This window comes from Pseudochaenichthys georgianus, chromosome 3, assembly GCF_902827115.2.
Source record: "Pseudochaenichthys georgianus chromosome 3, fPseGeo1.2, whole genome shotgun sequence".
Lineage (NCBI taxonomy): Eukaryota > Metazoa > Chordata > Actinopteri > Perciformes > Channichthyidae > Pseudochaenichthys > Pseudochaenichthys georgianus.
Window position 1 is genome coordinate 40,359,134 of NC_047505.1, and position 24,644 is coordinate 40,383,777.

The window sequence follows — 24,644 nt, forward strand, 5'->3', positions numbered from 1 at the left end:
AGTGACGTCGCCGTGCCTCGCAAATGTGTCCATAAAAAGCACCGAAGCATGCATAAAGGCTGCGCTCTTTACGCATGGTGTCCTTGTTGACAGGAGGGGTGAGGCTATTCAGTGGAAGGTGATACCCAAAATAATCAACAAAAGCACGTGGTGGGCATTTATTATTTTTAGTGAGCGAGGGTAGTGCCACATGGACATGTAAAATATTTTTGTTTTAAGTAAATATGCTCACATAGAATCTTAAAAAATTACTTTCCACAACTTAGCTGCACTTTCAATGCAGTTTTACTTTTGGAGCTGCAAAATCCTATGTTCGAGCCTTGAGTTAATTCCTGCGCTAAGCTGATTTAAGTGGAAGTGTTTCACAAAGTGAGCAAGTCTGGTGTAATTTATGTAAACAATTGTAAATAGTTATATGTCAATCATCCTGAGAACCCACATGGACGCAGGAACCACAAAGAAACCAGGGTTGGACACTTTCCAAAATGTCTCCAAACTTTTCAACATAACGATATAATATCCTGTTTTAATGTGACATTACCCACATCTGCAGAACAGTGCCTTGTTTCGTTACAAAACACGCTGCAGCTCTTTGTAAATGTTATGCAGTGTTATGAGCGCCTTGGTTCACGTGCTGCTGCTGCTGCTGCTGCTGTGCTACTTCCCGTTTCACTGCAGCACTAGTTAGCCTCAGGTTGAAGCTGATGAACATGCCTCAGATTCCCAGTGCAGACCCAATTCAGCCTGGAAGAATAGAGCCTTCCAACCAATGGGCATTTCCGAGGCAGTTGCTTTGCAATAGGGCAATATTCAGCAAGTGAGCGCAGGGTATTTGCATGCGTGGGCTGATTAGTGGGATGCGAAGACTCTCTCTCTTTTCTCTCTCGCTGTGACTCGGCCCCGTTTGCCGCTTTTGCTATGGTGCAGGGGGAAGTGTTTATATGGGGGATGATGACAGAGGTCGGGTCGCGCTAATGGGCCAGTGAAGAGCAGCGGAGGGAGGCGAGGCGAGGCGAGGCGCACACAGCAGACCAGGAACACATACATTAATACACTTGTTCCATCACCAATCAGCATAGGTGTGTTCATTCTCTTACCCCCACCTCCTTCTACCATCACCACCATTCTCCCTCCCTCCTTCCCTCCGCCCCCACCCCTCTCTCTCGTTCTCGTCCCCACTCTCTCTCTCTCTCTCTCTCTCTCTCTCTCTCTCTCTCTCTCTCTCTCTCTCTCTCTCTCTCTCTCTCTCTCTCTCTTTCCGACTCTCTCATTCGCTCTCTCACACGCCAGCGCACATCCTCGCCAAACTCCGTGCGTCCTGACATCTGAGTTCACTGTCAATCTCTGTCCCCTTCGCAGGGATATCCCCTCCGTCTCCGCCGAAGACCACTGGAAACTAATTTTTCCTCTTCTAAACTTCCCGAGAGAGACTGATCCTGGTCGGCTTTTTGTGCTCTTTCTGTGGTGTGGAGAACTAGGCTGTAGCCTATAGTTTACCAAGGACTCTGACAACCAAGCAGGATGCCCCAAAAAGGTGAGATCCTGACTTAAAGTTTTATGTGTGCTTTTGTAATGATTATTGTTATAATTATATATTATTATAAATAACATGTAGTATTATTGTATGTGTTATTATTGTATTTTATTATTAGGATTAATATTATTATTATTTGTATTATTATTATTAATATTATTATTATTATTATTATTATTATTAATATAGCTCATTTATTCTCGGCTGTAGGTTGAGTGCAGTGGTGAGGTTTTGGGTGTTTTATTGTTTGGACTGTGCAGCCTGTCTTCTGACTGGACTCACTCAAAAGTGCGAACAGCCTTTAGCTCCTCTGTCTGTTTTATCTGCTCGATTTTGTTGGTGTGTTTAGGCCTACGGATAGCTTACCGCTTATTTATGACACCAAAGAGTAAAAAGTCACGTTGGGCCAGGACAGTGATCATCGTGGAGAATGGGGCGCAATGACCCGTTGAGGAAAGGTGTCAGATTGATTCATGCAGGCGAGTCACCCAAGCGCCTTCTACAAAAAAAAGCTCCATGGAGCACTTGAAGAGGAGGCCGGTTTTAGAGTGTTTGTGTGTCAGAGAAAATACAAATTTCCCCGCTTTTTAAAACGTGTTTCCCCTAATGACAGCGAGTTAAACTACTTTGAAACGTCAGTACTTAGGCTGTGTTGTATTTTTAAAATAGTAAGCTACTATATTGACAGGCCAATCAGTATAATGATTTGAAATATTTCAAATGATTAATTTAAACCATTTGTATTAACATAACAATTGATTCAAATTGATAATGCTTTAAAATAGTTTGTCAAAACAAATACATTATTAGAATCAGATGTAGTAATGTTTCTGCCATTTAACATTTTTATGTTGTTATTCTGAAAATAATTGAACCTAAAATTATGATTTATATTACAAAATACTTATGGAAGAAACACACCATGCAGGCCCATGGCTTGATACAATTGTTAAAATAGGATACACTAAAATTGTTAAGGCTTTGAGTTGAGATTAAACCTGTTGGCAACATGCAGGATATTAACTAACTCACTAAATGCAATATGTAATATGTAACACATTTTTAAAATATCAAGTATCAAGCCTTTATAAAGGCATTACAAATATATATATATATATATATATATATGTTATTCTTTGTTATCCTGCAACTTGCACCCGGGCCATTGTAGTCCAGGCCTACATGCACTATTTCTGCATATGAATGTTGTGAGCGCGGCCAGAATAAGCATGTTGAATTAAGACATTGTTGTTACGGATTACTAAAGGAAAATAAATGCAGATTAGATCGTAGTTAACCTCGTGAACAACAACGTTTGAGCTTTCGACCTTAAATAAATGATTAACCACTTGGACCCTAAAAAGCTAAAAAGCTACTGCTGCAGTGCGTTTCCAAGCTGGGCAAATTTAAATAGTCTTTTTAAAAAAAGGTTTAATTCCAATTTAATTTAGACATCATGACATAAGGCAAACAATAACATTATTATCTGATGTTTTGGTAAGTTTATGTTATGCTAAACAGGCTAACTCAGGCTATGTGGTCCAGTGTGATGGAATCTGAATTTGATTAATTCAGCCTATTTGTTAAACATGAAAGGAAGCTACAATCTAAATGCAATGGCGGCCCATGCGTGCATCCTACAAACTAGCCATGGACTAAACTCAGGCTGTTTTAGACGTCGCTATCAGGCCATTTTGCTCTGCACACAACACAACTGTGCATGGAGGGAGAAAACGAAAATTCAGACTTCTCCCTCCCTGGCCCCCTTTTTATCTGTCTCCCAGTCAATAGCTTCTTTAATGCATTTGTCTTTTCCAATTGAGCGCCCTGTTGCGCTGTTGTGTCTTTAAAACCCGCTTTACAACCTGCACCAGCAGCACAAAATAACCACCAAATATTTGTAACAAGAAATTACTTTTTACATTTTTTTTCTATAAAAGCAGGGACAACAAAACCCACATTCACACACTATAGCTGCACCGGGGTCACGGTCGTGTATCTGTGTGTGTGTGTGTGTGGTGGGGGGGGGGGGGGAGTGTGTGTGAATGGTCCCGGAGGGGGTGGATGCATGCCTCCGGCTCTTTGTATTAATCTGAACTTGTTGGTGTGTTTAGTGGGGAAGCTGTGTGTTTCTAGTCGCGGAGGCCGAGTATTCGCCCCGGGTCTGAGGTATACGGAGGCAGAAAAGGGGGGGTGCATTGTTGGGAGTCCAGCAGGCTTTGTACAGCAGCTTTGTACCCCCTCCTGGTCTGGACTTTTGCAGAGCAATGAGGCGAGGTAGACAACGTGTGTCACTGTACAGTTTCCACGGTAGACTCCACAAGAGGAGGGATATCAAGTAAAACATAATAATAGAAGCCTCTTGCTGAGACGATGAGGGCTGATTGCTTTATAAGCCTTGAAAGAAATAGTGCTGTAAAAGAGTTATAGGCCCAACATCACGGCTAAGCTGTTAGTCTGAATTTATTTTAACAAGTTCTAAACAGGCCCAACAGAGATGTTAAAAAAATCTTGTCTCGTCAATTTTAATTTATTTGCTTGTCAGATACATTTAGGTTAATTGTTAATGTAGGGCACAAATGAAGATAAAGTAAGTGCATCAGTATAGCTGTGGCTGTGCTAATGTGTTGTTTTGCTTTGTCCTGTAGGGAGACATTAAGTAGTGAAAACGGCAGATGATTGACTAAATTGTTGTAGAGTGGACAGTCAACTCTGTTTCCAGGCAAGTTTAATTAAAATACACATACACTGAGTGGATGTGAAAATTCATTATGCATCTATAATGTTTTAATCACAAAGATCCCCAAACATTATAATAGCACGATAAGATGAGAAACTTAAATAATACAAAATAAATTACAAAAAAAGTTGCAAATAATTTAAATGTGAACAAATAAAAATGTGTACAGGATGCTAACCTATTTGTTTTCCCCTTGTGACGCTTAGAATACCACAGCCAAGCCGCGTGGGAGTCTGGCGTAGCCTCAATGATGCAGAACAGTAAGTTGTTTTCTTATGTCTTTTTATTTGTAAAACGTTTGATTACAAATGCAATATTTAAAGTGGTTGCATTGAGGCCACACCCACTGACATTATGCACATGTTGTTATAGCGAAATAACTTTAAGAACACTTTAAAGGAAAGGAAATGTATGTGCAGGCTATACATTTGCATGACTTTGAGGTGCAGGGGCAAAATATTCTCAGTTATTTGATGGCCGTTTCATTGCTGTTAATTTATTTTTTGCAATGATAGGTAGAGAAGTTATTATTGAACAAGTTAATCACACGTCGTCCTGCTCCATAGAGAGGGAGGGAGAATAGAGGGGGTTGGGTTGAGAGGGAGATTTTTGTTTCTGCTTGAGTTGGTATTAAATAATTGCACAGCCGTCTGCATTAGCGTTAGAGCTGGCTGCCAGGCTGCATACAAGATTAGCTGCGTAGAGAAGAGCCCTGCATGAAACATGAGGAATAGCAATAATGTCTTATGTAGATTAGTCCATATTCTTCACGGACAGACAGCATGAAGAAGAAAAAAGAATGCTCATATTATAACCGCAGGCATCACTGCTAGGTGCAGGCTGGAATCACAGGGGAAGATAACATTACATTACATTACATTGCATTTAGCTGACGCTTTTATCCAAAGCGACTTACAATAAGTACATTCGACCAGGAAGACACAACCTTGAGGAAAACAGAATCATATAAGAACATCAGGTTTCAAAGAGCCAATCGTTTCAAGTGCTGCTCAACTGGCTAAGCCAGTCCTTTAACAACCATATTGTCGTGGGTGCCAATCAAAAAAGTCAAAGTTGCTTATAGGCCTCTGTGTTTAAAGTGGCCCACATATTTGTTTTGTTCCTGGTGTGATGAAATCAAAAAGGATAAACATGAATCATTTTCTCTCTTGCTGCTGGACAAGAGGTGTATGACATCTGTGATGAAGGTGTGTGGGTTGATTTTATTTTATTATTATCTATACCTTTATGACGTGTCTGTGCTGTAATCTGTGCGCATTAATGATACAAAAAAATATGTTTGATGACAGTTGGATTGTTTGATGTGAGGAGGTGTGAATCATAATAACAGTGACCTGTGATGACAATAAAACTAATATTTTTTACGAACTAGAAATAGAGTCTTATTTTATAGGTTATTCCCTGTGATTTTTTTTATTTGCTTGCCCGTGTTCCTAGAGATGATGAGGCCTTATCAAAGCTGTATACAATACCCAGTGCTTCTGCTTTGCAGCGGATTGATGATAATGGGATGCTCACCAGGCTTGGCGTGTGATGTCTGGTGCAAATAGACGATGAGATATCATTGGGCCCGGCCCTTTGGGTTGTCTAAAGGTCGCGACGGCCTCCGTGGCTTTTGTGCTAATAACTCCTGGGTATATATGGTGGGGAGCGTCCAAATTGACACCATATGTTTTCCTATTAGTCGACTTGTAATAGAATACAAGGCGCATAATCAGCGCCAGCGGGCGAGATCGACTCTGGCACTTGAGGGAATTGTGCCATGATTAAGACTTAACCTTAGGAGTGTTTGATTTGTATGTGATGTCCTTATCCGACGGCTTTATCGATCCGGAGGATTTATATGATAGCTGTAAATCAGAGGTGACTGGAGAACCCGCAGAGCAGCACTTAATGCGGGTAGGCCAATTTCCCCGTAAGAAGTCTATTAATTCCACTTAATCCTGGAATTACCAAAGAGCAGGAGGGATGCTAATGGATTTACTATCAATCAGATCCACGCTGGAAGATTATTACACATAGCGGCCAAAAGGCATATGCTACTCAGTTAAACAGTTTTGTTTTTCACGCAGGCCCATGTTGATAATTTGTATACAATTAAATAGCAGTTTAAAGCAGAGTCCTGTGACATATTGCAGAGTAAAGACGCCTACCGATTGCACACAACAGGACTGCAGTGGCTGTGAGCATTTGTTGTCAAATACAAACAAGGGGGGGAAAAAACTGCTTGTCACTTTTAATATGTTAAGAATCCAGGCGCGCCCTCGTTTCTGTGACCGCGCATAGCCCCTGGCCACCTTAAAACGAAGTCTCCCTCGGAGGGTAAACGAGTAGCGTCCAATTTTGTCTGAGTGATATCCAAATGCAGACAGAAAGGGTCGTTTTTATCATGCTACTATTTGTCGTGACGATGCGATTTTCAAAAGCAGAGCGGTGTCATAAAGTGACATGCCTGCCACAAGTGCTCCAACTGATCTTTTCAATTAGCCTCCCATGCATGATCCGAGGCGACTTCCGCCTATTTCCAGAAATTAAGCTCAAACTTGACGTGCAGCTAGCTTTATTTTAAAGACAAATGTCAGGCAGGCTCATCATATTTTCCCCCTCTTCTATATTTGGAGCTTATTTATTGCTAAGGAGCCTCTGCTCCCGGAGTCAATGTACCGGGCGGCAGCGCAGGGGAAGGGAGCGGAGAAACAGAGAGCAGCTCAGGCACTCCGGGGAGTCAGCTCTCCCTTTTGGCATCAGGTTTGCTGCTTTATTCTATGCTTTAGAGGAATACCATAGGACATATAAGGAATAATCTCTAAAAAGCAATCTTTTTTTAGACAATAACCAATCATAAAAATGCTATTTTAGAGCTAGTATTGTATGTGATTTCTGTCGTATTGATGCGTAATTATTGTTTGTTTTGGAGGACTATCGTAGAAATAACTTGTCGATTTAAAGTCACTTTCGGACTAGCGATGCTTTTAAATATAAGCTAGTTTAACATATTATTTCGGGTTAAGGATATTATGTGATTTTCGGTGCTGCTGGTTGTTATTTTGGAGATAGTTTAGGAGTGAGTTGCGGATGTTGCTGCTGCGCAGCTTTAATTGTCTGGTCATTGATAAAGATTCGACTGTTAATAACGAAGTTTGCCGGTTTGATAAAAGGTTGGTTGAGTTTCCTAGGGGCTAAAGATCAACTGATGTCTTCATTTAATATAAGAAAAATACGTTTTTAAATGTTCTAGTTTAATTGAAGTGAGGGTAGGCTATTGTCGTTGAATCCAGTTTCTGCATGTCTTACTAAATAACTGCGCAGTGTTTTCTGCAGAGGGCTGTGCCGTGTGGTGTGACAGTTTCTTAAAACTATAGTTTAATTAGTGCACTTCGATTTTAAACACTTTTTTCTACAATATGATATTGACTTGTTTGAATTGAACTGCAAAATGCCGTCTGTGCCTCTGTTTACTGTCTTCATGTTTCATATTTCACTCGGTTATCCTGAGCGCTTTTACCATTCTCTTCTCCATTAAATGAAACTCATTTGCTTTATCACATGTTTTAATTGAAGTTATAAAACGGTGTGATGACTGAGATGCTTTTCTCTCCATGTAGGTCACAGTGGCGTAAACCAGCTTGGTGGTGTGTTTGTTAATGGTAGACCGCTGCCGGATTCCACCAGGCAGAAAATAGTTGAACTTGCTCACAGTGGTGCTCGACCCTGCGACATCTCCAGGATACTGCAGGTGACACTAACACACCTTTTTCACAGAAACACGTTTATGCAGATTTTGTCAATTTTTATAAAATCGTTAAGCAAAGCATGAAATGTATGCTTTTTCAAAAATGAAGTCCATCTTTAAAATGCAACATTTAAGCTGCAGTAAAGCAGCCTGAATTTGGCATTATGATTTTTTTAGCTGGTAAATGATCATTTATTAGTTAACATAATTCCTTTTATTGGAAACCTAATAAGACCGATACAAAGTAAGCCTACAGTAAACGTTAAGCTTCTATAAAGAATAAATATAATATGGGAAATGGCTAATATACCATTCAAGGCATATTTTTTGTTTTTATAGACCCATGATGAAGTCCAAGTGCTGGACAGTGAAAAGGTGATACTTTTTTGACGCCATCTCAGAAATTCCATTAATAGTCGTAAATAATGTATGTGAATTGTGTCTTTTGTTTTCTATACAGGTATCCAACGGCTGTGTGAGCAAAATACTGGGCCGGTATTATGAAACTGGCTCCATAAGACCGAGAGCAATAGGCGGCAGCAAGCCCAGAGTCGCCACTCCAGAGGTGGTCGCGAAAATCGCCCAGTACAAACGGGAGTGTCCGTCTATCTTTGCGTGGGAGATCCGTGACAGACTTCTGTCGGAGGGGACCTGCACCAACGACAACATACCCAGTGTAAGTGTGCTGACTGTAAGTTATGTGCATGATTTAATTTGCCACATGAAATGACTTTTTTTTCTCATGCAGTGGAGGAAAAGGAGATGGGCAACGAACCATTCAGTCTTATTAAATACAATGCGTTTCACATTGTGCGGCGCGCAGATGTGAAAACAGCTCGCTGTCCATGTGTGCGCTTTGGAACACCTTCTTGTGTACATTTATTTTGCTTATTAAGCCTATATGTGTGCTATGAAACCACTGCTCTATATATTTGTACACTGATACGGCGCTCCATCTAATCTGTATATCATGTAATTTGTCATTCAGGTGTCATCGATAAACAGAGTCCTCCGCAACCTGGCTAGTGAAAAGCAACAGATGGGCGCAGATGGCATGTATGACAAACTGAGAATGCTCAACGGTCAGACAGGAACTTGGGGGACCCGGCCCGGCTGGTACCCCGGAACATCAGTGCCAGGCCAGCCCAACCAAGGTGAGCCTCATTATCACACAGTGGCAATAAAGACACCTTGACGAATGCACGGTTATTTAAAAAAAGAAGGATTTAAAATATTGTCAGACCCAAATAAGTATTTCACCATCCATGTTTGAATGTGGCTGCATAGGGATACATGTGAACTCCACCGAGGTCACAATAAATTGCCATGTTTGAATATGAATAGTTTTACAGCTTTCTATTCCAGTAGTTCCGGTACACGGCTCTGTATGCAATAAGGTATTTGGCATGCTTTGATGCCCTGAACAAGACCCCCAATTAAGACTAGTCGATTAGAGGAAGCCATAGGCCATGCATGCAGTCTGAATGCCTCCACTGTCCCAGACATGGATGTGCGTGACAGCGACTTGTCCTTTCAGCAGAGGTGTCCACCCAACAGCCTACATTTTCCTCCCCTCCTGATGGGGAGGCAGAGCCGGGGAGCTGTGTGCGGGGATATTAGTACAAAGGAATGTTTTCCTTCACACGCAATGATTGGTTATGGGAACGGCCCGCACTACGTGTAATTGCTCATTAGAGAGGGCTTTGTCTCTCATTATGGCAACATGCAGGCAGGAGTGTGGAGATGGTAAGGCTGCTGTGGAAATGTTCCACTTCAGAGGGTTTCCTGTCGGCCTTCTGCAGGCCGAACACTGAGCACATTTTCTTATTGGAAGCATCACCATACGCGTTCTTTGCGTCTTAAATATCCATTCATGAAACAAGTATTAGGCTATAGAAGCATTCATTGATTTGCATCAGAAAAGGGAAATGCAAGTGCTGGAATTCAGTCGTATCAAATAATAATTTGCATTTGTTTGATGACCATTTGGACACGTGGGCTGTTATCAACAAGCAGTAAAGCGGAAACGACCATATGGACAGCTAAATGTAATTAAAAAAAACAATACAAATCAATAATATTGCTTTTGTTATTATTATTTTAAATAGCAACATTCTATTTTTTTTTTTAATGTTTTTGACCTGATTACGGTTGGTACCCTAATGCCTGTAAAATGTATTAATTATTATTTAAAAAGATCATATTTTATAATTAATATTCTAAATGATAATAATAATTACAGTAATAGTAATTAGCATTACATGTGTTTTGAATTCAATGACTGTTTAAGTTAAGCAGTTGTCTCAGGGGAAGGAAAATATGTTTTCCATCTGACAGCCGAGTAAGCAGATATAATGGCTACATGGAGAGTGACAGGGCCCCAAAAGAAGACAACTCTATCCAAAAGGAACGAATAAAAACTCCTCACCGATTTCGTCTTTGATCTCATTCTCATTCGCTGGCTATATGGCTCTAAATCCCGTCTATAGGATTTAGTCTCTCACTTTCTCTTTCAGTTCTAAGCGGTTTCTCAAGAGTGTTTTGATCCGGTCTCAGCAGCTGAAAGGTGCCGCAATTGGTTCGGTATCTCTTTTTTGCTGCTTTTCCGCCTCACTGGCTGAGACACCGAGATACTAAAGAATGAGTTTATTTCCCAGCGCTTTTATAAAGAAAACAAATCCCATCCTAGCGTCAGTGGGTCTGGCAGACGGATAATAGCTGCACATTCACTCCTTTTTATGGATTAGCCTGAGTGAAGAAACAAATAGCACAAACTATTGGCCTATAGAAGAATACTTTTTGTCTATTTTTGCAGCGAGGGAAATTGTCAAGAAACGTGTAGCACCAGATTTTCCTCCAGAACTTTTAAACACACTAAATATGTTTTCAGACCTACAGCAGTCAAATTGCCTGTGAGCGAATGGAAACGGTTTAAAAAAGAAAATATAAAGTACTAACTGCTACATCTTTCACACCCCCCCAAAAAAGTTTTCAATAAAAAAATGTTGGCTATGCATGTTACTCACGGCACAAAGCCTAGTATATGCCTTTATATAGGCCTCACTACACCTGTCCAAAACCTTGCAACATCCTCGTGTCCTTGAGCAAGCCACTAATGACTAAATATGCAAATCAAAATCTGCATGCCAAAAGATGAATTTCCCTTCATGAGTTCAACCCATTGCTCCAAACAAACATCCGTGAGATATTACATCAACCACCCTCTTATCAACGCACCCCTGCTTACTTTCGCATTAACTTCTCGGTGTGATAATGATGTCCAATAACAAGACGGACATTAGTCGATAAGCCTCGCCCTGGAAACTGAAGGGGCAGTGAATAGATTGGTCTTATTTTGGTTGTTCAGGGGGTTGCATGCTCTCTCCTCACTCATTTGTTTCCAATTGAAGACAGAAATCCTGACTGGCGTGTAGCTGGCCGGGGGACGTGATTAATGATGGTAGTGGATAAGGGTTAACACACTGGACTCAAAGCTCTGTTGACTGGGATCCTCGTACGCACAATGCCAAAGTACTATAGCCTGCGCGCCTCCAGAGAGAGAGGATCCTTTTGTCATCTCCTCCAAAAGCCCCCCTCCCATATATTACACCCACCGAGGGCTCACTGCTCGTCCCTGGCTGTGTCCATAGTTTAATGGTTTCCCTTGCTCCTGAAGGCATTGTATCATTCTGAAAAGCGTCTTCTTCTATTCAAAAGTTGGTGGTCACCTCAATGGCTATACCAACGCCCATATGGGAACGACCATTGAGGCATTGCTCTGCCCTAAAAAAGGGGGCTAGAGAGTTTGGGGTTTTAATACATTTCATAGGCTCTGAAAAGAGGCTCGCCACATCTTGTCACATTTCTCTTAACCTTTTGAGAACACACGCCATTGTTGGGAAGCGATAAGTACGCGGAGCCTTTCCCTCTGCAGCCTGTTTTTCCCACAATATTATATAAACAGTTTAACCGCGGAGCCTTTTTCATATTGTTCCTTTTCACGCAGGCAGTCGTCTGTAATCTGTCAACATTAGGAAAAAAACGGCAATAATTCATCTGATTTTGAATTTAATCAGCCATGATAGGGGCTTTAATTAATGATGTTGCACCGCGGTCTGTACAATTAGCTGTAAGCCGATACAACACGAGAGCAGAGAATTAATTATTCAATTAGCTTAATTTAATGTATATTTCTTCTATATTTTCTTGTGCAGATGGTTGCCCACAACCAGACGGTGCAGGCGAAAACACAAACTCTATCAGCTCGAACGGGGAGGATTCAGAGGAGACACAGATGAGACTGCAGCTCAAGAGGAAACTACAGAGAAACCGCACGTCCTTCACACAGGAGCAGATTGAAGCACTGGAAAAAGGTGGAGCATGCAGTGAATCATTTATATCTGCCATATTGACTTTTTTAATGATACAACATGCATTCGTAATAACACAAATAAGTTATTAATTGTTTTGAAATGAATAATGTTTATAATAATAAACTATTACTTACTTATTTTTTACGATTTATTGCATTACAGAATTTGAAAGGACTCATTATCCAGATGTTTTCGCGCGAGAGAGACTAGCAGCGAAAATCGACCTGCCCGAAGCAAGAATACAAGTGAGTGATCCACATTTTTGTTGTTGTTGCAACGGATGTATGACAGTTTTCAAAAGTTGCACGCAAAGTAAATGCATGTGAGCAAACTAATAAGCAAAATCCTTTGCAGGTATGGTTCTCAAACAGAAGAGCAAAGTGGAGGCGAGAGGAGAAGCTGCGGAACCAGCGCCGGCAGGCCAACAACTCCTCCTCCCACATCCCCATCAGCAGCAGCTTCAGCACTAGCGTCTACCAGGCCATCCCACAGCCCACCACACCGGGTAGGCCCTCCACATCCGGGACAACATTTACAGGACACCGCTAAAAATAATATTTCCATTTCATTTTAAAATAGAATATGCAGTGATGTAGTAACTAAGTACTCAAGTAGCTACTAGTGAAAGAGGGACTTTCAATATTTCAATTGTTTTGATACTTTGTACTTTTACCCCAATACAAATAAGTGGTAGTGTACTTTTACTCCTCTACATTATTTTAATACCCTAAGTTACTTTGTAGATTTAGAATGATGATGTGAAATATAATCAACACTTTAATAACATTAAATTAACTGGAATAACATTCACAAAATATCCCTTACAAAGTAATTAAAATGTGCTGCATCTAGCTTTAATAAACACATTCATGCATCCTTAACCAGAACATATATTATATATTGGCCAATATGCATAATGAGTACTTTTGTCATTTTAAGTATATTTTCATGCTAATACTTACTTTTACTTAAGTCACAATTTGAATGCAATACTTTAACAGAGTATTCCTACACTCTGGTAGCTCTACTTTTACTTAAGTATACAAGACCTGAGTACTTCCATTTCTGAGAATATGTCAACGATTGCACTGCGCAAACGCCACATACAATAACTCGTCACCGTTACTGTAATACTTTAAGGAATAATACATTTAATGTCAGTGAGATCAAGTCAGACAACAGATGAAATATTATAACATATTTGTGTGTGACAGCAAGCGGATAAATATTAAAGAGGACAAGAGGCCTCGGTGGCTGTGCGCTCTAGTTCTCACGAAGAAGCTCCGGTGGTTTCCTTTTGATGGATGATTGAGCAAAACTTCTCAGCTGACTATCTGCTTGATTACCGAATCAGGCACGAGGGCACACCGGCAGAGCTCATGCTCACAAGTCAATCACCTGAGACACGCGCTGTGCTATAGGCCTACAGTATGTGTCCGGGCCGATCAGCCTGTCAGATAACGCGTCACTTTACGCACGCACTGGGCTACTTCATGCTAATGAGACGCTCACTCTCATTCTGTGTTATTTTAGCGGGTTTTAACTATTTTTATTTTCATCCACAGTGTCTTTCACCTCGGGGTCAATGCTGGGTAGACCTGACTCTGCACTCGCAAACACTTACAGTGCGCTGCCCCCCATGCCCAGCTTCACCATGGGAAACAATCTATCTATGCAAGTAAGTAAAATACCATAATGCTCACTAGTGAATGATGTTTAAAGACTTTTCCTGTGATATTTTATAAAGATTGATATGATTGTAAGAGTGGAATGAAACAGACCATGAGTAATATAGAACTGTGGTTACTGGCCAAACAAAAAAAAATTAAAGGATACTTTCTTAGAGAACAACAAATATAAATTATATAAAATAACAGAATTAAAGACTACACCTATGGTTGGCTAAGCTAATGTCACATTCTCTTCCCCATCTATAGCCCAGCCAGACCTCTTATTCCTGCATGCTGCCTACCAGTCCGCCTGTGAACGGGCGGAGCTACGACACATACACGCCCCCTCATATGCAGGCACATATGAACAGCCAATCAATGAGCGCTTCTGGTACCACCTCAACAGGTAGGCAGACAGTTCATTGTTTACCAATATGCTTTGGAATTAACAAACAGTGCACTCTTTGAAACATCTGCCACATTTCCTGTAATTTAAGGGGTACTACATAGCCATCTTTGATTCATGATCTGTTGCAACAACTTATTTTTCCTTTCCACCTATCTGAGAAACATTATGGTTTTAAACGGATCAATATTTCTACCTTCCATATCAATTTCCTTCTCCAGTTGCATGAAGCTCATTTCATCTCTGCGCTGTACGCCATCATGTCAACCCCACTACTCCAGCCCATAGTTTAGTTCCACCCCATTAGGATGCTTTTACTGGGAGCCATATATACCGGTTATAGTCATGAAGAGTTAATCATGCATAACCACATTTCCTCTGTGCTAAATTGCTAATTAATTTGATTCATTTGCTGTTCTACTCTCTCTGTTTAAATGCCATTGCCAAAGCCTTAATTTATCGAGCTTGCAAGCCTTTTACTGTGCATCCATGTGCAGAGCATTGTGACTCACTGCGGCTCCACGGCTCGTCTACCTATTTGCAAGCATTTAAAGCACAATGCTCTGTGCTATGAGGCTAACTAGTGTTAGCTGTCACACTAACTGTGCATCATATTTACCATGTTGACTTCTGGGGTTTTCATTTATATTTATTTGTTTTACTGACATTTTCTCTTTTTGTCTCTGCAGGACTCATCTCTCCTGGAGTGTCTGTCCCTGTCCAGGTCCCAGGGGGCGAGCCTGACATGTCTCAGTACTGGTCAAGACTACAGTAGAGAGAAGAGCTACTTCACCCTTTAACCACCCACTCCACCATCGCCCTCCGGCAGTGCTCCTCACACATACACGGCACAGGAGAGTAAAGAAGGAGAGAGGGTTGTGAAGCAGCAAAGGACAGGAGAGGAGGAGAGAAAGAAAGAGACTCTGGGAGAGCCTTGGGACATCTGGGCTTTTGTTTTCCAGTGGGACTGTGTGCTGTTCTGTAGCTCTAGGCACATTCAAAGGAGGACTTGGAAGAGAGAACAACAATGGATAGACAGAAAAAAATGGACCTCTGTAAAGTGCCCGGTGTTACATTTTTATGGAACAAAAACGTATCTGTTTTTTTTTCTATTTCCAACTTCAGTCATTGTTTCCTTTTTTCTCTGGTGTGTTAGTAAATGGCCATTTGTATGTTAATATGACAAACCAAGATCAAGTACTGATAGATGGACTGCTAGAAAACCATGTTGGTCTTGCATTTGTTTGAGAGAGAAGAACCTGAGAGATTCTGCCATGACTATCTTTTGATCTGCTTATATCGAGACTTTCTACCAGCCTTTGCATGGTCTCTGGACGCTGTTGCATATCATTAAGACGAAAAGCTGGAGGGAAGACTCTTACTGTGTCAAAAAAACAACTATTTATTGGTCTTATTTCTTACGAGTGGATTTTTAGCAGAGGAAAACTCAGACTCGATCCACCCACTGAGGCTGTGGTCTTGACTCCTCTGATGTGGGCCTGCGTTTGCCGGCCTATTAAACATGGATCTCTATCAACAGCTCAAAGTGTGCAAAGACGGCACAACATGCGACACAACTCGGACCTCTTGCTACGGTGGTTGGATTGACTCTAGATTACCACGAAGAACATTAAACGTGGGAAACAGGTGTAAAAGAAAACCTGTAGTCTGTAAATGGTAGACTGCGTCTTCGATATAATCCAGTTTGTTTGTCAAAATGTAAAGTACTTGTCTTCCCCAGAAATCTTCCAGAAAGATTTCTCCAATAAAAGTTGATTTCATTTATATCCCTGAGAATATTCTATAAATGTTCCATGCATCATGAAATACATTTCTTTAGGGTCAGGTACAATTTGTCTCTTAGGTTTAGTTGTATTATAGTGTCCTATGGTCGAAAAAAAATTGTGCAACTAGAAATATTTAATTCCTATAATTATGATTAAACATTGCTTGACAGAGTTTTAAACTTAAGTGTTTGGCAGTTGTTTACAAGTACATATCAGATTTAATCATTGTTGATTGTAAAACAGACCAAAGCCTTTGTATTTCATCTAGTACACAATGTTTTTTTAAAGATATTAGTCTTGTGTTGCAACATTTTGTAAACACGTTCTGTTCGATTACATTGGCTTCGAGTTCGTAAGACTGCAGTCGAACCACGCAGTCCTTATTTATAATTGAAGACCATGGGAGGGTTTTTCTAGCATCATCTGTCATGCTATTTTGAGTTTTGCATTTTTATTTCAGTGTGTACGTAGAACATGGACACACACTGGGTTTACGTCTGAGCAATGCTTCTGAGATAAAAACGTCTACACGCTGTCTCTTAAATATTTCAATTTAATTTTTATTTAAAATGGTGCTTTCTAAATGTATTTTGTGAAAACTATAAAACATTTTGTACAGTAAAATTGTGTCTTGAAGAAAGCCTTTTTGCCTGTTCAATGTTCTGTCTTATAACGTGTCCATATTTACTGAGCAACACAAATATTGACACAATGCATCATATCCTCACATTTTAACAAGTATAAATGCTGACAAATGCCAGTTCAAGAGCTTGTTTTACACACAACACCTCCAATTCCCACCAAAACAAAGGTGTCCAAAAAAACAAACCTCTCTTGATGTATGGGCTGAACCAAGTCGACACAGACCACACAGCACAACACCGCCGCACAATGAGAAAGGTCAAGCAATTCAACATCGCTGGCTCTTGTTGTACTAGAGTTACGATGGTATGAAAAAAAAAATACAGAACCAATGAAGAGGAGAAGGGAGCAGAGGAGAGGGAAAAAAAAGTCATGGAATAAAGCAGTCAGTGCCTAGAGCGAGGCAAAGGAGCGATTGTGTGGCAGAGTGAGTTATTTTGCTTCACTTGCTGCCTCAGCAGGGGGGTTGTGTCTGTGTGTATGTGTGTGGATTGAGGGGGTGTTAGAGAGAGAGAGAGAGGGAGGGAGAGAGCATCTAAAGGAAAGGATGTCCAGGAGAGAGCGAGGTCAGGTAAAATTCACAGCGGCAAGTATCGTGCTAAACTGATTAATTGAATTTACACGTCTCACTTAATATTTAATAGTCCAATCAGAACTTCGAGGATTGTAGGCTAATCAGATCTTTAAGAGGATTCATTTTTCTCTAAAGCTAATGCAGTTTTCTCTGTTCATTTAATACAGTTTATCACACAGACCGAGGAACAGTGTTTTGAGAGCAAGGGGAGGCGTGGGGAAGAGGAAGAGGAAGAGGAACATTAATAATTACAGAGAGAGAATTAAAAATAAATTCAAAAGGCAAAAAAAAAAACTGCAATTAGAGGAAGTCTAAATAATATACAGCCTTGGGATAAAAAGGTTTAAATGTAATTCTCCCTCTGAAACCAAGTCAGCCAATTCAAGTTTTGGGAAAAGTTTTACAGAACTTTTTTTGATCTGTTTTTTTTTTTTTAATGAGACACAATCATTCTGACCTTGACATCTTAATTCCCACAGAAATACAAAAAAGTGTTGCTTTAGGTATTTTGTACATTGTCTTGGACAAATATGGTGACCTTGTGATTTAAGGCTGGCTTTATTAAACCAACATTGGCAGAGAGAGATGTCCAATATGGTAAACATGTACTGTCCCACATTTTGCTACTTGAATAGTGCTGCACTGTGACGGACATTCAATAATACAATCCATAAGACCTCAGCTAAAGCTACTGCAGGAAAACAACCATGGCTTTGGAGAGGAATCAATAGGACATGAGCGGCAGCTGCCAAAAGACACGATAATAAAAGCGTATTCTCAGTCCTCGGTCCAATGGCTTCCTGTCTTTTCTAAAGGCTAAGTGAGGCTTTCAAGAAGTGGGTCTCTGAAATTTGCCAACAGCACTGAGTGTCCATCTTATGTGTCGTTGTTGCAAATTGTATTAAGACCAAATGCAAACGAGACAAAAAAATGCCTCATATGAAGTACTGCCATTTGCCCCCCAGGTTTAAATATTTAATGAGCTGTTATAAAACATGTTATACACCCTTATTGAGATTTGAGCAATAAGAAAGGAGGATTAAGAGAAATCAGAAATAATAAAATAAATATATATGTCCGGGTTGCCCAAGAACAGTAATATTTATTACTATAGTTGAGGTGAGAAGGATGAAAGTGTTTAAAGAGCCTCACGTGATATTAATCCAGATAATACTGAACAGGGAAGAATACGTTATTCACCTGAAGTTCAAGTCATTGTGTTCAGAGGCTTCAATTAATTGAGATTTCCTTGCACCCTGAATTACTTTTCATACTCATTAAAGAAACATGTGTGACTAATTTAGCCCGTGTATATCTAACCAGATGTAACCGACTAAATCTGAGGAAAAAATACTAACACTTCAAATCAGGTATAAGAAGATATATTTAAAATATTTACATTAATGTTGAACAGCTGTATAATGAATGAGGCTTTCTTTATTATTAAACTGATATTATACACCTTCAATGGTCGCAGAACTGGAAAATGATGCACTTTCTGAACTCACTGAACAAGTCAATCCGCAGCGTGGTGAAATGCAGATGTACAATCTGTAAGAAACTGTAGTATGTCAACATAAACAAATGCCAAAATGAATTGATTCTATTGTATTCCACCTTTACAGTGTACCCTGAATATGTCAGCTCTTGCACAACAACTACTTGGAAAATATTTGTTATCTTGAAAACTCAAGCTTTTGCTCACCTGTATAAGTGACCTGTGTATGTCATCTCTCTTTCTCATACACCCGATATAAGCGCACTTCATTCATGCATGAAACTGTCAGGTAACACTACCCTCTCGCAACACGTGCTGCAGATGGTTACCAATGCTGCCAGTTTTCGCAGGCAGAATTATTCAATCTGGCATCAACAGCAGACTGAGGAAAACAACAATGAAACATTTAATTTTTCATGTTGTTTTTTTCTCCGTTTCTCCATGTCACCATTTGACCTAATTTGTTCGTTTGGGCTTGTCATGGCAAAGCAGCTCATCCAGCAAACACGCCTGATGAGGTGTGAAGCCTGCACCCAAATCCAGCTCTCCTACCCTCTGCCCACATTCCTCCCGAGCTCTCCAGCTTAGTGGAGGTGGACGTCTCAGGGTCAGATGGAGGCATCCCTACTCCAACCTGAAACCAGCGATGCAGACCAGAGTCATTCATAACACACTCACTTTACATCCTCTCACAGTCTCACAGGCAGTCAACATTTCCTTTTGGTGTTGAGGCGCAGTGAAGTAAAACATTCATAAAGAGCATATATTGTGTTCTTTGTATTTATTTTATTTTATTTGACTAAACAAAAGCACATTTCTTTGCATTATCGAAGAGAATAAACCGCTCTTGTGCAAGGTGGAGCTAGGCAGGAGGGGCCAGATGAATTATTTAATGTTTACCAAGAGTGAGCGTCTGTAAAGACTACAACATATTCCATGATTACACTTTCCTCAAAATCCCCACAGACAGAGAACAGCAAAGTCCCAAATCTTAAATAACCCTACATTTGTTATCATGTAATGGGTTAGGTTCTAGTTATCATAACATTCATTTATATTTATATAACATTTCAAAAATACCAAAAGGTATTATATTTATTTTCTAACTTAAAGGTAAAATATAAATCATTGGCCAATACATTCAGTTAAATAAACTCATCTTTATTCTTGGAATGTGCAAACAAATAGTGTACTGTTTTATTTAAAAAATGAAATGTCCGTTATGAGACAAAGCACTGTGGATGTTTAGATCTTCACCCCTGGCTGGGACAGTTGGCAGGGTTAACAAGGTTGACATCATGTGGGCAAGGGAACAACCTGGTCGCCATGGTAAAGAGGACAACGCCACGGCGTTCCAGGCGTGGGTTGCCCGTGGCGACTGTGTGGGAGCGCTAGAAGTCCAGGTGTTTGTTGCCGGAAGAGCCGGAGCCACAGGCTGAGGCCACCGTTGTCGCTCCTGCCAGCTCCCCCCTGCTCACACGACTCACCGTGTCAGACAAGTCTGGAGGCAAGTGCAGTCTCTACAGAAATCAGAGAGAGAGAGAGAGAGAGAGAGAGATAGGGAGGGAGAGAGAGAGTAGAGAGAGAGAGAGAGAGAGAGAGAGAGAGAGAGAGGGAGGGAGGGCAGCATATTAGATCAGGTAGTTTGGAGAAAAAAGAAAGAACTACAGTGGATCAACATACAGTAGATGGTACACTTCAGTGATGTTTATTCACAGAGAGCCATGTTGGGTTGAAATTGCATTAGATGCTTCAGCACTCCCCTCAGCCCGGCATGGCAGAGCAAACCTGCGAGCGAGCTGCTAAATGCTTCAGAGAGCTTTGGGGTCTGTTACAGCTCACAGGGAATATGTGTGTGTGAGGTAGGGGCGTTTAGAGAAGTTGTGTATGGACAACAACAGTGTGCATGTATGAGGCGAGGTAAGAAAAAGTGTGAGTTCAGACAGATGTGAATGCACAATCTGGATGTGTTCGTTAGTAACACACCTGATTAGGTTCAGCTTATGCCAGAGTCCTTAGAATCAAGTGTTTTCGCTGTTTCATAAAGCTTATCTATGGAGCAGCCCTGTGCCAACTCATAGCACAAAGACGCTAAGAGGTTAATAAGGGCCACTCATGTAAAGCCCCCTAACACCAACACGCTAACTACTATAAAGCTTAAGAGGGGGCTACACTGCTCTGCTCCCTCCAGGAGCCACGAGAAAGGCCGCTAGTGGCACTCAACCAATAAAGTCTTGAAGAGGTGCTGAGAGCGTGAGAGGAGGTGAAGTATCTCCAGAGTCAAGGGGACACCCGACAATGGTGTTGAGTAGCATGTTGCTCGAGTGTCTATCGAGGAAGTTGAATCAGAATACTGGCATCCCGGTTACAAGAGAAGTTAAACCCTGTAATTTGCCCCTGAAAGAATCTGCCATGACATCTGACACCCATTGGTCAAAGCCTCCCACCCCAGCCCTCTAAACCTTCCCTGCCCACCACATCCTTACCCCCTCTAGACATGCAGCTTTCGAAGAGCCCTTCCACTCCCACAGATACTTATCTTTTTCTTAATGACTAGGTGTTTGGGTAAAGGGTTTAACAGCATCATTACTAAGAGATCATTCAGGACAACGTAGCACTCTTCACCCCTCTAGGGTAGACTACTTCCTCCATTTGCTCAATACTGTCTTTTTAAGAGCATTGAAACGGCTCAGTCTGAACTGCAAAATGTTTTTACATCCCTGATTCTCATGTCTGATATGAAGCTTTGTTCTCCTACTTCAGTAGATAACAGCTCAGAGGCGCGACATGCTCAAGTGGTCTCTTTTCTGTCCAACACATTGCCTTTGTGTGTGTGTCAGAAGACTGTTTGTCAAGCAAGTATAGAGGAAACAAGAGGAGTCTTTACGCAGCCCTGCAGATTATCTGGGGCAGGTGAGCTCTGAGACATTGTGAAGGACCTATAATTTAATGTAAGATGGTAAAGGTAAGGTTACAAAGGACGTATAGAGGCACAGATGGAAAATGCCATTGGGAGAAAAGACAAAAAAATACCATATTTAGCATTTACTTACTCTTGTGACACCCATAGAAATGTTTTTATTATCAAGTTGCTAAAAACACAAATGATAAATTAGGTAAAGTTCTCCCTGTATAACCCTTTCTCCGATTCCCTCTCTCGCTCTTTAACACACAAACACACACACATCTATGCAAACTCAAATATTGGCCTTGAGGGGGCCTCCAGAAGCTCCAGCTTCCACCGCTGCCAAACCTCACCTGTGTAACCTTTCGTGTCTTCAGCTCACTCGAGTGTGATTGAAAAAGAAAAACAATGCATTGATCAAGCCCGGACTCAGTCCTGCTTAGTGCAATGCAGCGGAAACATGGTAGAGAGAGGGGTAGGAGAAAAATCAATCACATACATCACCCCAGTGGGTGAGTAAAAAAAAAAGACATCACACCGTTGTCTGGCTGTCACGCACCCATGGGCCTGGCTACACCGTGTTTGTTTGGCTCTGAGCTCTGTAAACCCACTGAGCATGTGCGGAGCGAAGGTCAAAGCAATCCAGAAGTGCAGCTCCACTCCTCTAACCTTTGAGTTCAGGAGCAGATAAAAACAATCAATGATAACATCAAAGTTGGAGGGAGGAGCAGACAAAACCAATCGATCGGTTTGACACACAGAGGGAAAAGGGAGCCCAGTAACAGTCAGAAACCCTGCTGTTCATCAGTGACAGCCAATACAAGGGCTGATAACTGTCATTGGTTATCAGGGCCATGAAAACTGACTTTTATTCAGTTAATTTCAGTTATACTCCAAATAAACTGCTTTCATACCAATATCGATGCAAGTGAACTGTTCCACACAATCCAATACAAATATTGAGATTCATTTTTTCTACGATTTTGAAATTTACAACCAAATATTCGATGGCAGCCAACTGCAGGTGGGCATAACATTTGCATTGACACCAAATGAATGGAGGTCAGTGTAGGACCTAGACAGACATAACCAGGGAGGCTCTGAGTCTGCTTCCCTATGACCTGCACACTCCATGATGTAAACAAGGACATCCGGAAAACCCTCAGAGGCATAGTGGGGTGTATGTGTGTGAGAAGTCTTTCTGTGCTGCCTGGCAACCTTCACGAGAGTGGAGAAAGAGAAAAAAAAAAAAAAAGAGGGGGTCGTTGGATGGGAGTGAACGGCGGGAAAATATACCATTGGCTGTGGTGCGTTGGTGGAGTTGGGGTGGGGGAGTTTGTGAAAATGGATGTGTGCCACAACGTTAGTGTGAGTATGTGTGTTAGAGTTGTGATGTCAGTGTTCCCTCCTTGGTGGCGGACGGGGGTAAAGGTCTGTGGTTCAGCTCCGCTCCACAGCCAGAGGGGCTAGGGCCATGCTGGCAACAGGGTGAGGGGTGACAAAGCTCCAAACGAGCGCTAAGCACTTGAAATGAGCCCTCAGGACCAGCCCACAGACTAGCTTTGGCTAAGAGGGTTACTAATATCACCCTACAATGGACAATTCCCTTTGGTTTACTAGACGCCCCAAAGACATGGTTCTTAAGGAATATGGCGTTTAATGCTGCTTGTAAACGGTCATTCGTAATCTCTACATACAGCATATCACGTCAGCTTTTTACGGCTGGTAAAAGTGACCAAATCAGAGCATTTTACATTTGTATTATGTCTTGGTTATAAGTATTACAATGTTATGTAAGTGCATTATATTTTCCAAGATCCCAACGTACCAATTTCTCCAGTGGAGATTAAACAGCACCTACTCAACACAAAGCAACACCATCAAAGGCATTCCACTGCTGGTAACGGCTTGCTAATGACTGGAGTATTAGGTGCTAATTTAACGAGTCATTTCTTCCATAGAGTTTGAGCCACACTTTCAAATGGCCCGTGTCACTGTACAGCTTAGAACTATGGGAAACCCAACACCTTGTTGGAACACATGACGAGCGGTCGGGCTGCTCAAATCAGATTAGGCCACGTTGGAACATGCTCATGGTAGTGACACGATATTTACCATAAACACCTACTTAACACAATCATTGTAGTCATTTTGTCAGCACATTATAAGCTCTATTGAAATCCTTGAAATGAGAAAAACTGAACATTGTTTCACTAAACTGAAGTCATAATAATCACAAAGTAAATGCTGACAAAGTAATCTGGCTATATGCTGTGAATGCATGAATAAAAAGTTCCAGTTTTTGTATTGATGCAGAGGACACTAATATACTTTAAAAAAAAATACCATCAATGGAAAAGTCCAGTATTCATGAGCAGTGGTCACATTGGAGGTGATACCTTTTGCCAATTCCATTTCCCTGAGCAACACAGCTGCAGTGCAGTCACTGTAAACTAATGTGAACGTCTGTCCATGACACCAGGTCAATGTCCTCTATTTCCAGTCCTATTTCTACAACCAGCCAAGGGTTAAAATGGTAGCAAAACAAAATTGGCAGAAATATTCCAGACCTGCCTATCTACCCATTCTCTAAACCAAGCTAAATCACCTCCCAGTGTCGTAATCCTTCACACCTCTAAAGTTACACTGCATTGTGTGGGAAATTATTTGCTGATCCTATAGGAACTAGTTTTAACTTCAGCACACCAACATCCACATAATGAGTCGATGTGCTTTCCTATTGGATAAGCAAACTATCTTC

The 24,644-nt window shown here is 41.1% G+C and overlaps 2 protein-coding genes across 7 annotated transcripts in view; one reads left to right on the forward strand and one right to left on the reverse strand.

The window, feature by feature from the left end:
- Positions 1–1,317: 1,317 nt before the first annotated feature.
- On the forward strand, positions 1,318–16,831 carry pax6b (paired box 6b). Of its 6 annotated transcripts, XM_071202389.1 has the most exons (14): positions 1,318–1,534; positions 4,183–4,256; positions 4,481–4,534; positions 5,459–5,482; positions 7,901–8,031; positions 8,368–8,403; positions 8,489–8,704; positions 9,017–9,182; positions 12,243–12,401; positions 12,564–12,646; positions 12,756–12,906; positions 13,967–14,079; positions 14,339–14,477; positions 15,167–16,831. In XM_071202389.1, exons 3-14 carry the CDS (start codon positions 4,522–4,524, stop codon positions 15,250–15,252), a joined length of 1,317 nt encoding a protein of 438 aa, XP_071058490.1. In that variant the 5' UTR covers positions 1,318–1,534; positions 4,183–4,256; positions 4,481–4,521; the 3' UTR covers positions 15,253–16,831. The 6 variants fall into 6 exon arrangements, with proteins under 6 accessions (XP_071058490.1, XP_071058492.1, XP_033959312.1 ...); XM_071202391.1 differs by lacking the exon at positions 5,459–5,482; XM_034103421.1 differs by lacking the exon at positions 4,183–4,256.
- Positions 16,832–19,763: 2,932 nt separating this feature from the next.
- elp4 (elongator acetyltransferase complex subunit 4) overlaps positions 19,764–24,644 on the reverse strand; it is a 53,632-nt gene continuing 48,751 nt past the window's right edge. Inside the window, exon 10 of the mRNA XM_034079745.2 lies at positions 19,764–20,498. Within this exon, the coding sequence (XP_033935636.1) occupies positions 20,370–20,498 (129 nt within the window). The 3' untranslated portion in view covers positions 19,764–20,369. The remainder of the gene's footprint in view (positions 20,499–24,644) is intronic.

Excerpts from the sequence above, each read along its gene's own strand:
- pax6b (XM_034103421.1), top strand. Across the intron at positions 8,032-8,367 it reads ACATCTCCAGGATACTGCAG|ACCCATGATGAAGTCCAAGT; the intron begins GTGACACTAACA and ends TTGTTTTTATAG. Across the intron at positions 14,080-14,338 it reads GAAACAATCTATCTATGCAA|CCCAGCCAGACCTCTTATTC; the intron begins GTAAGTAAAATA and ends CCCCATCTATAG.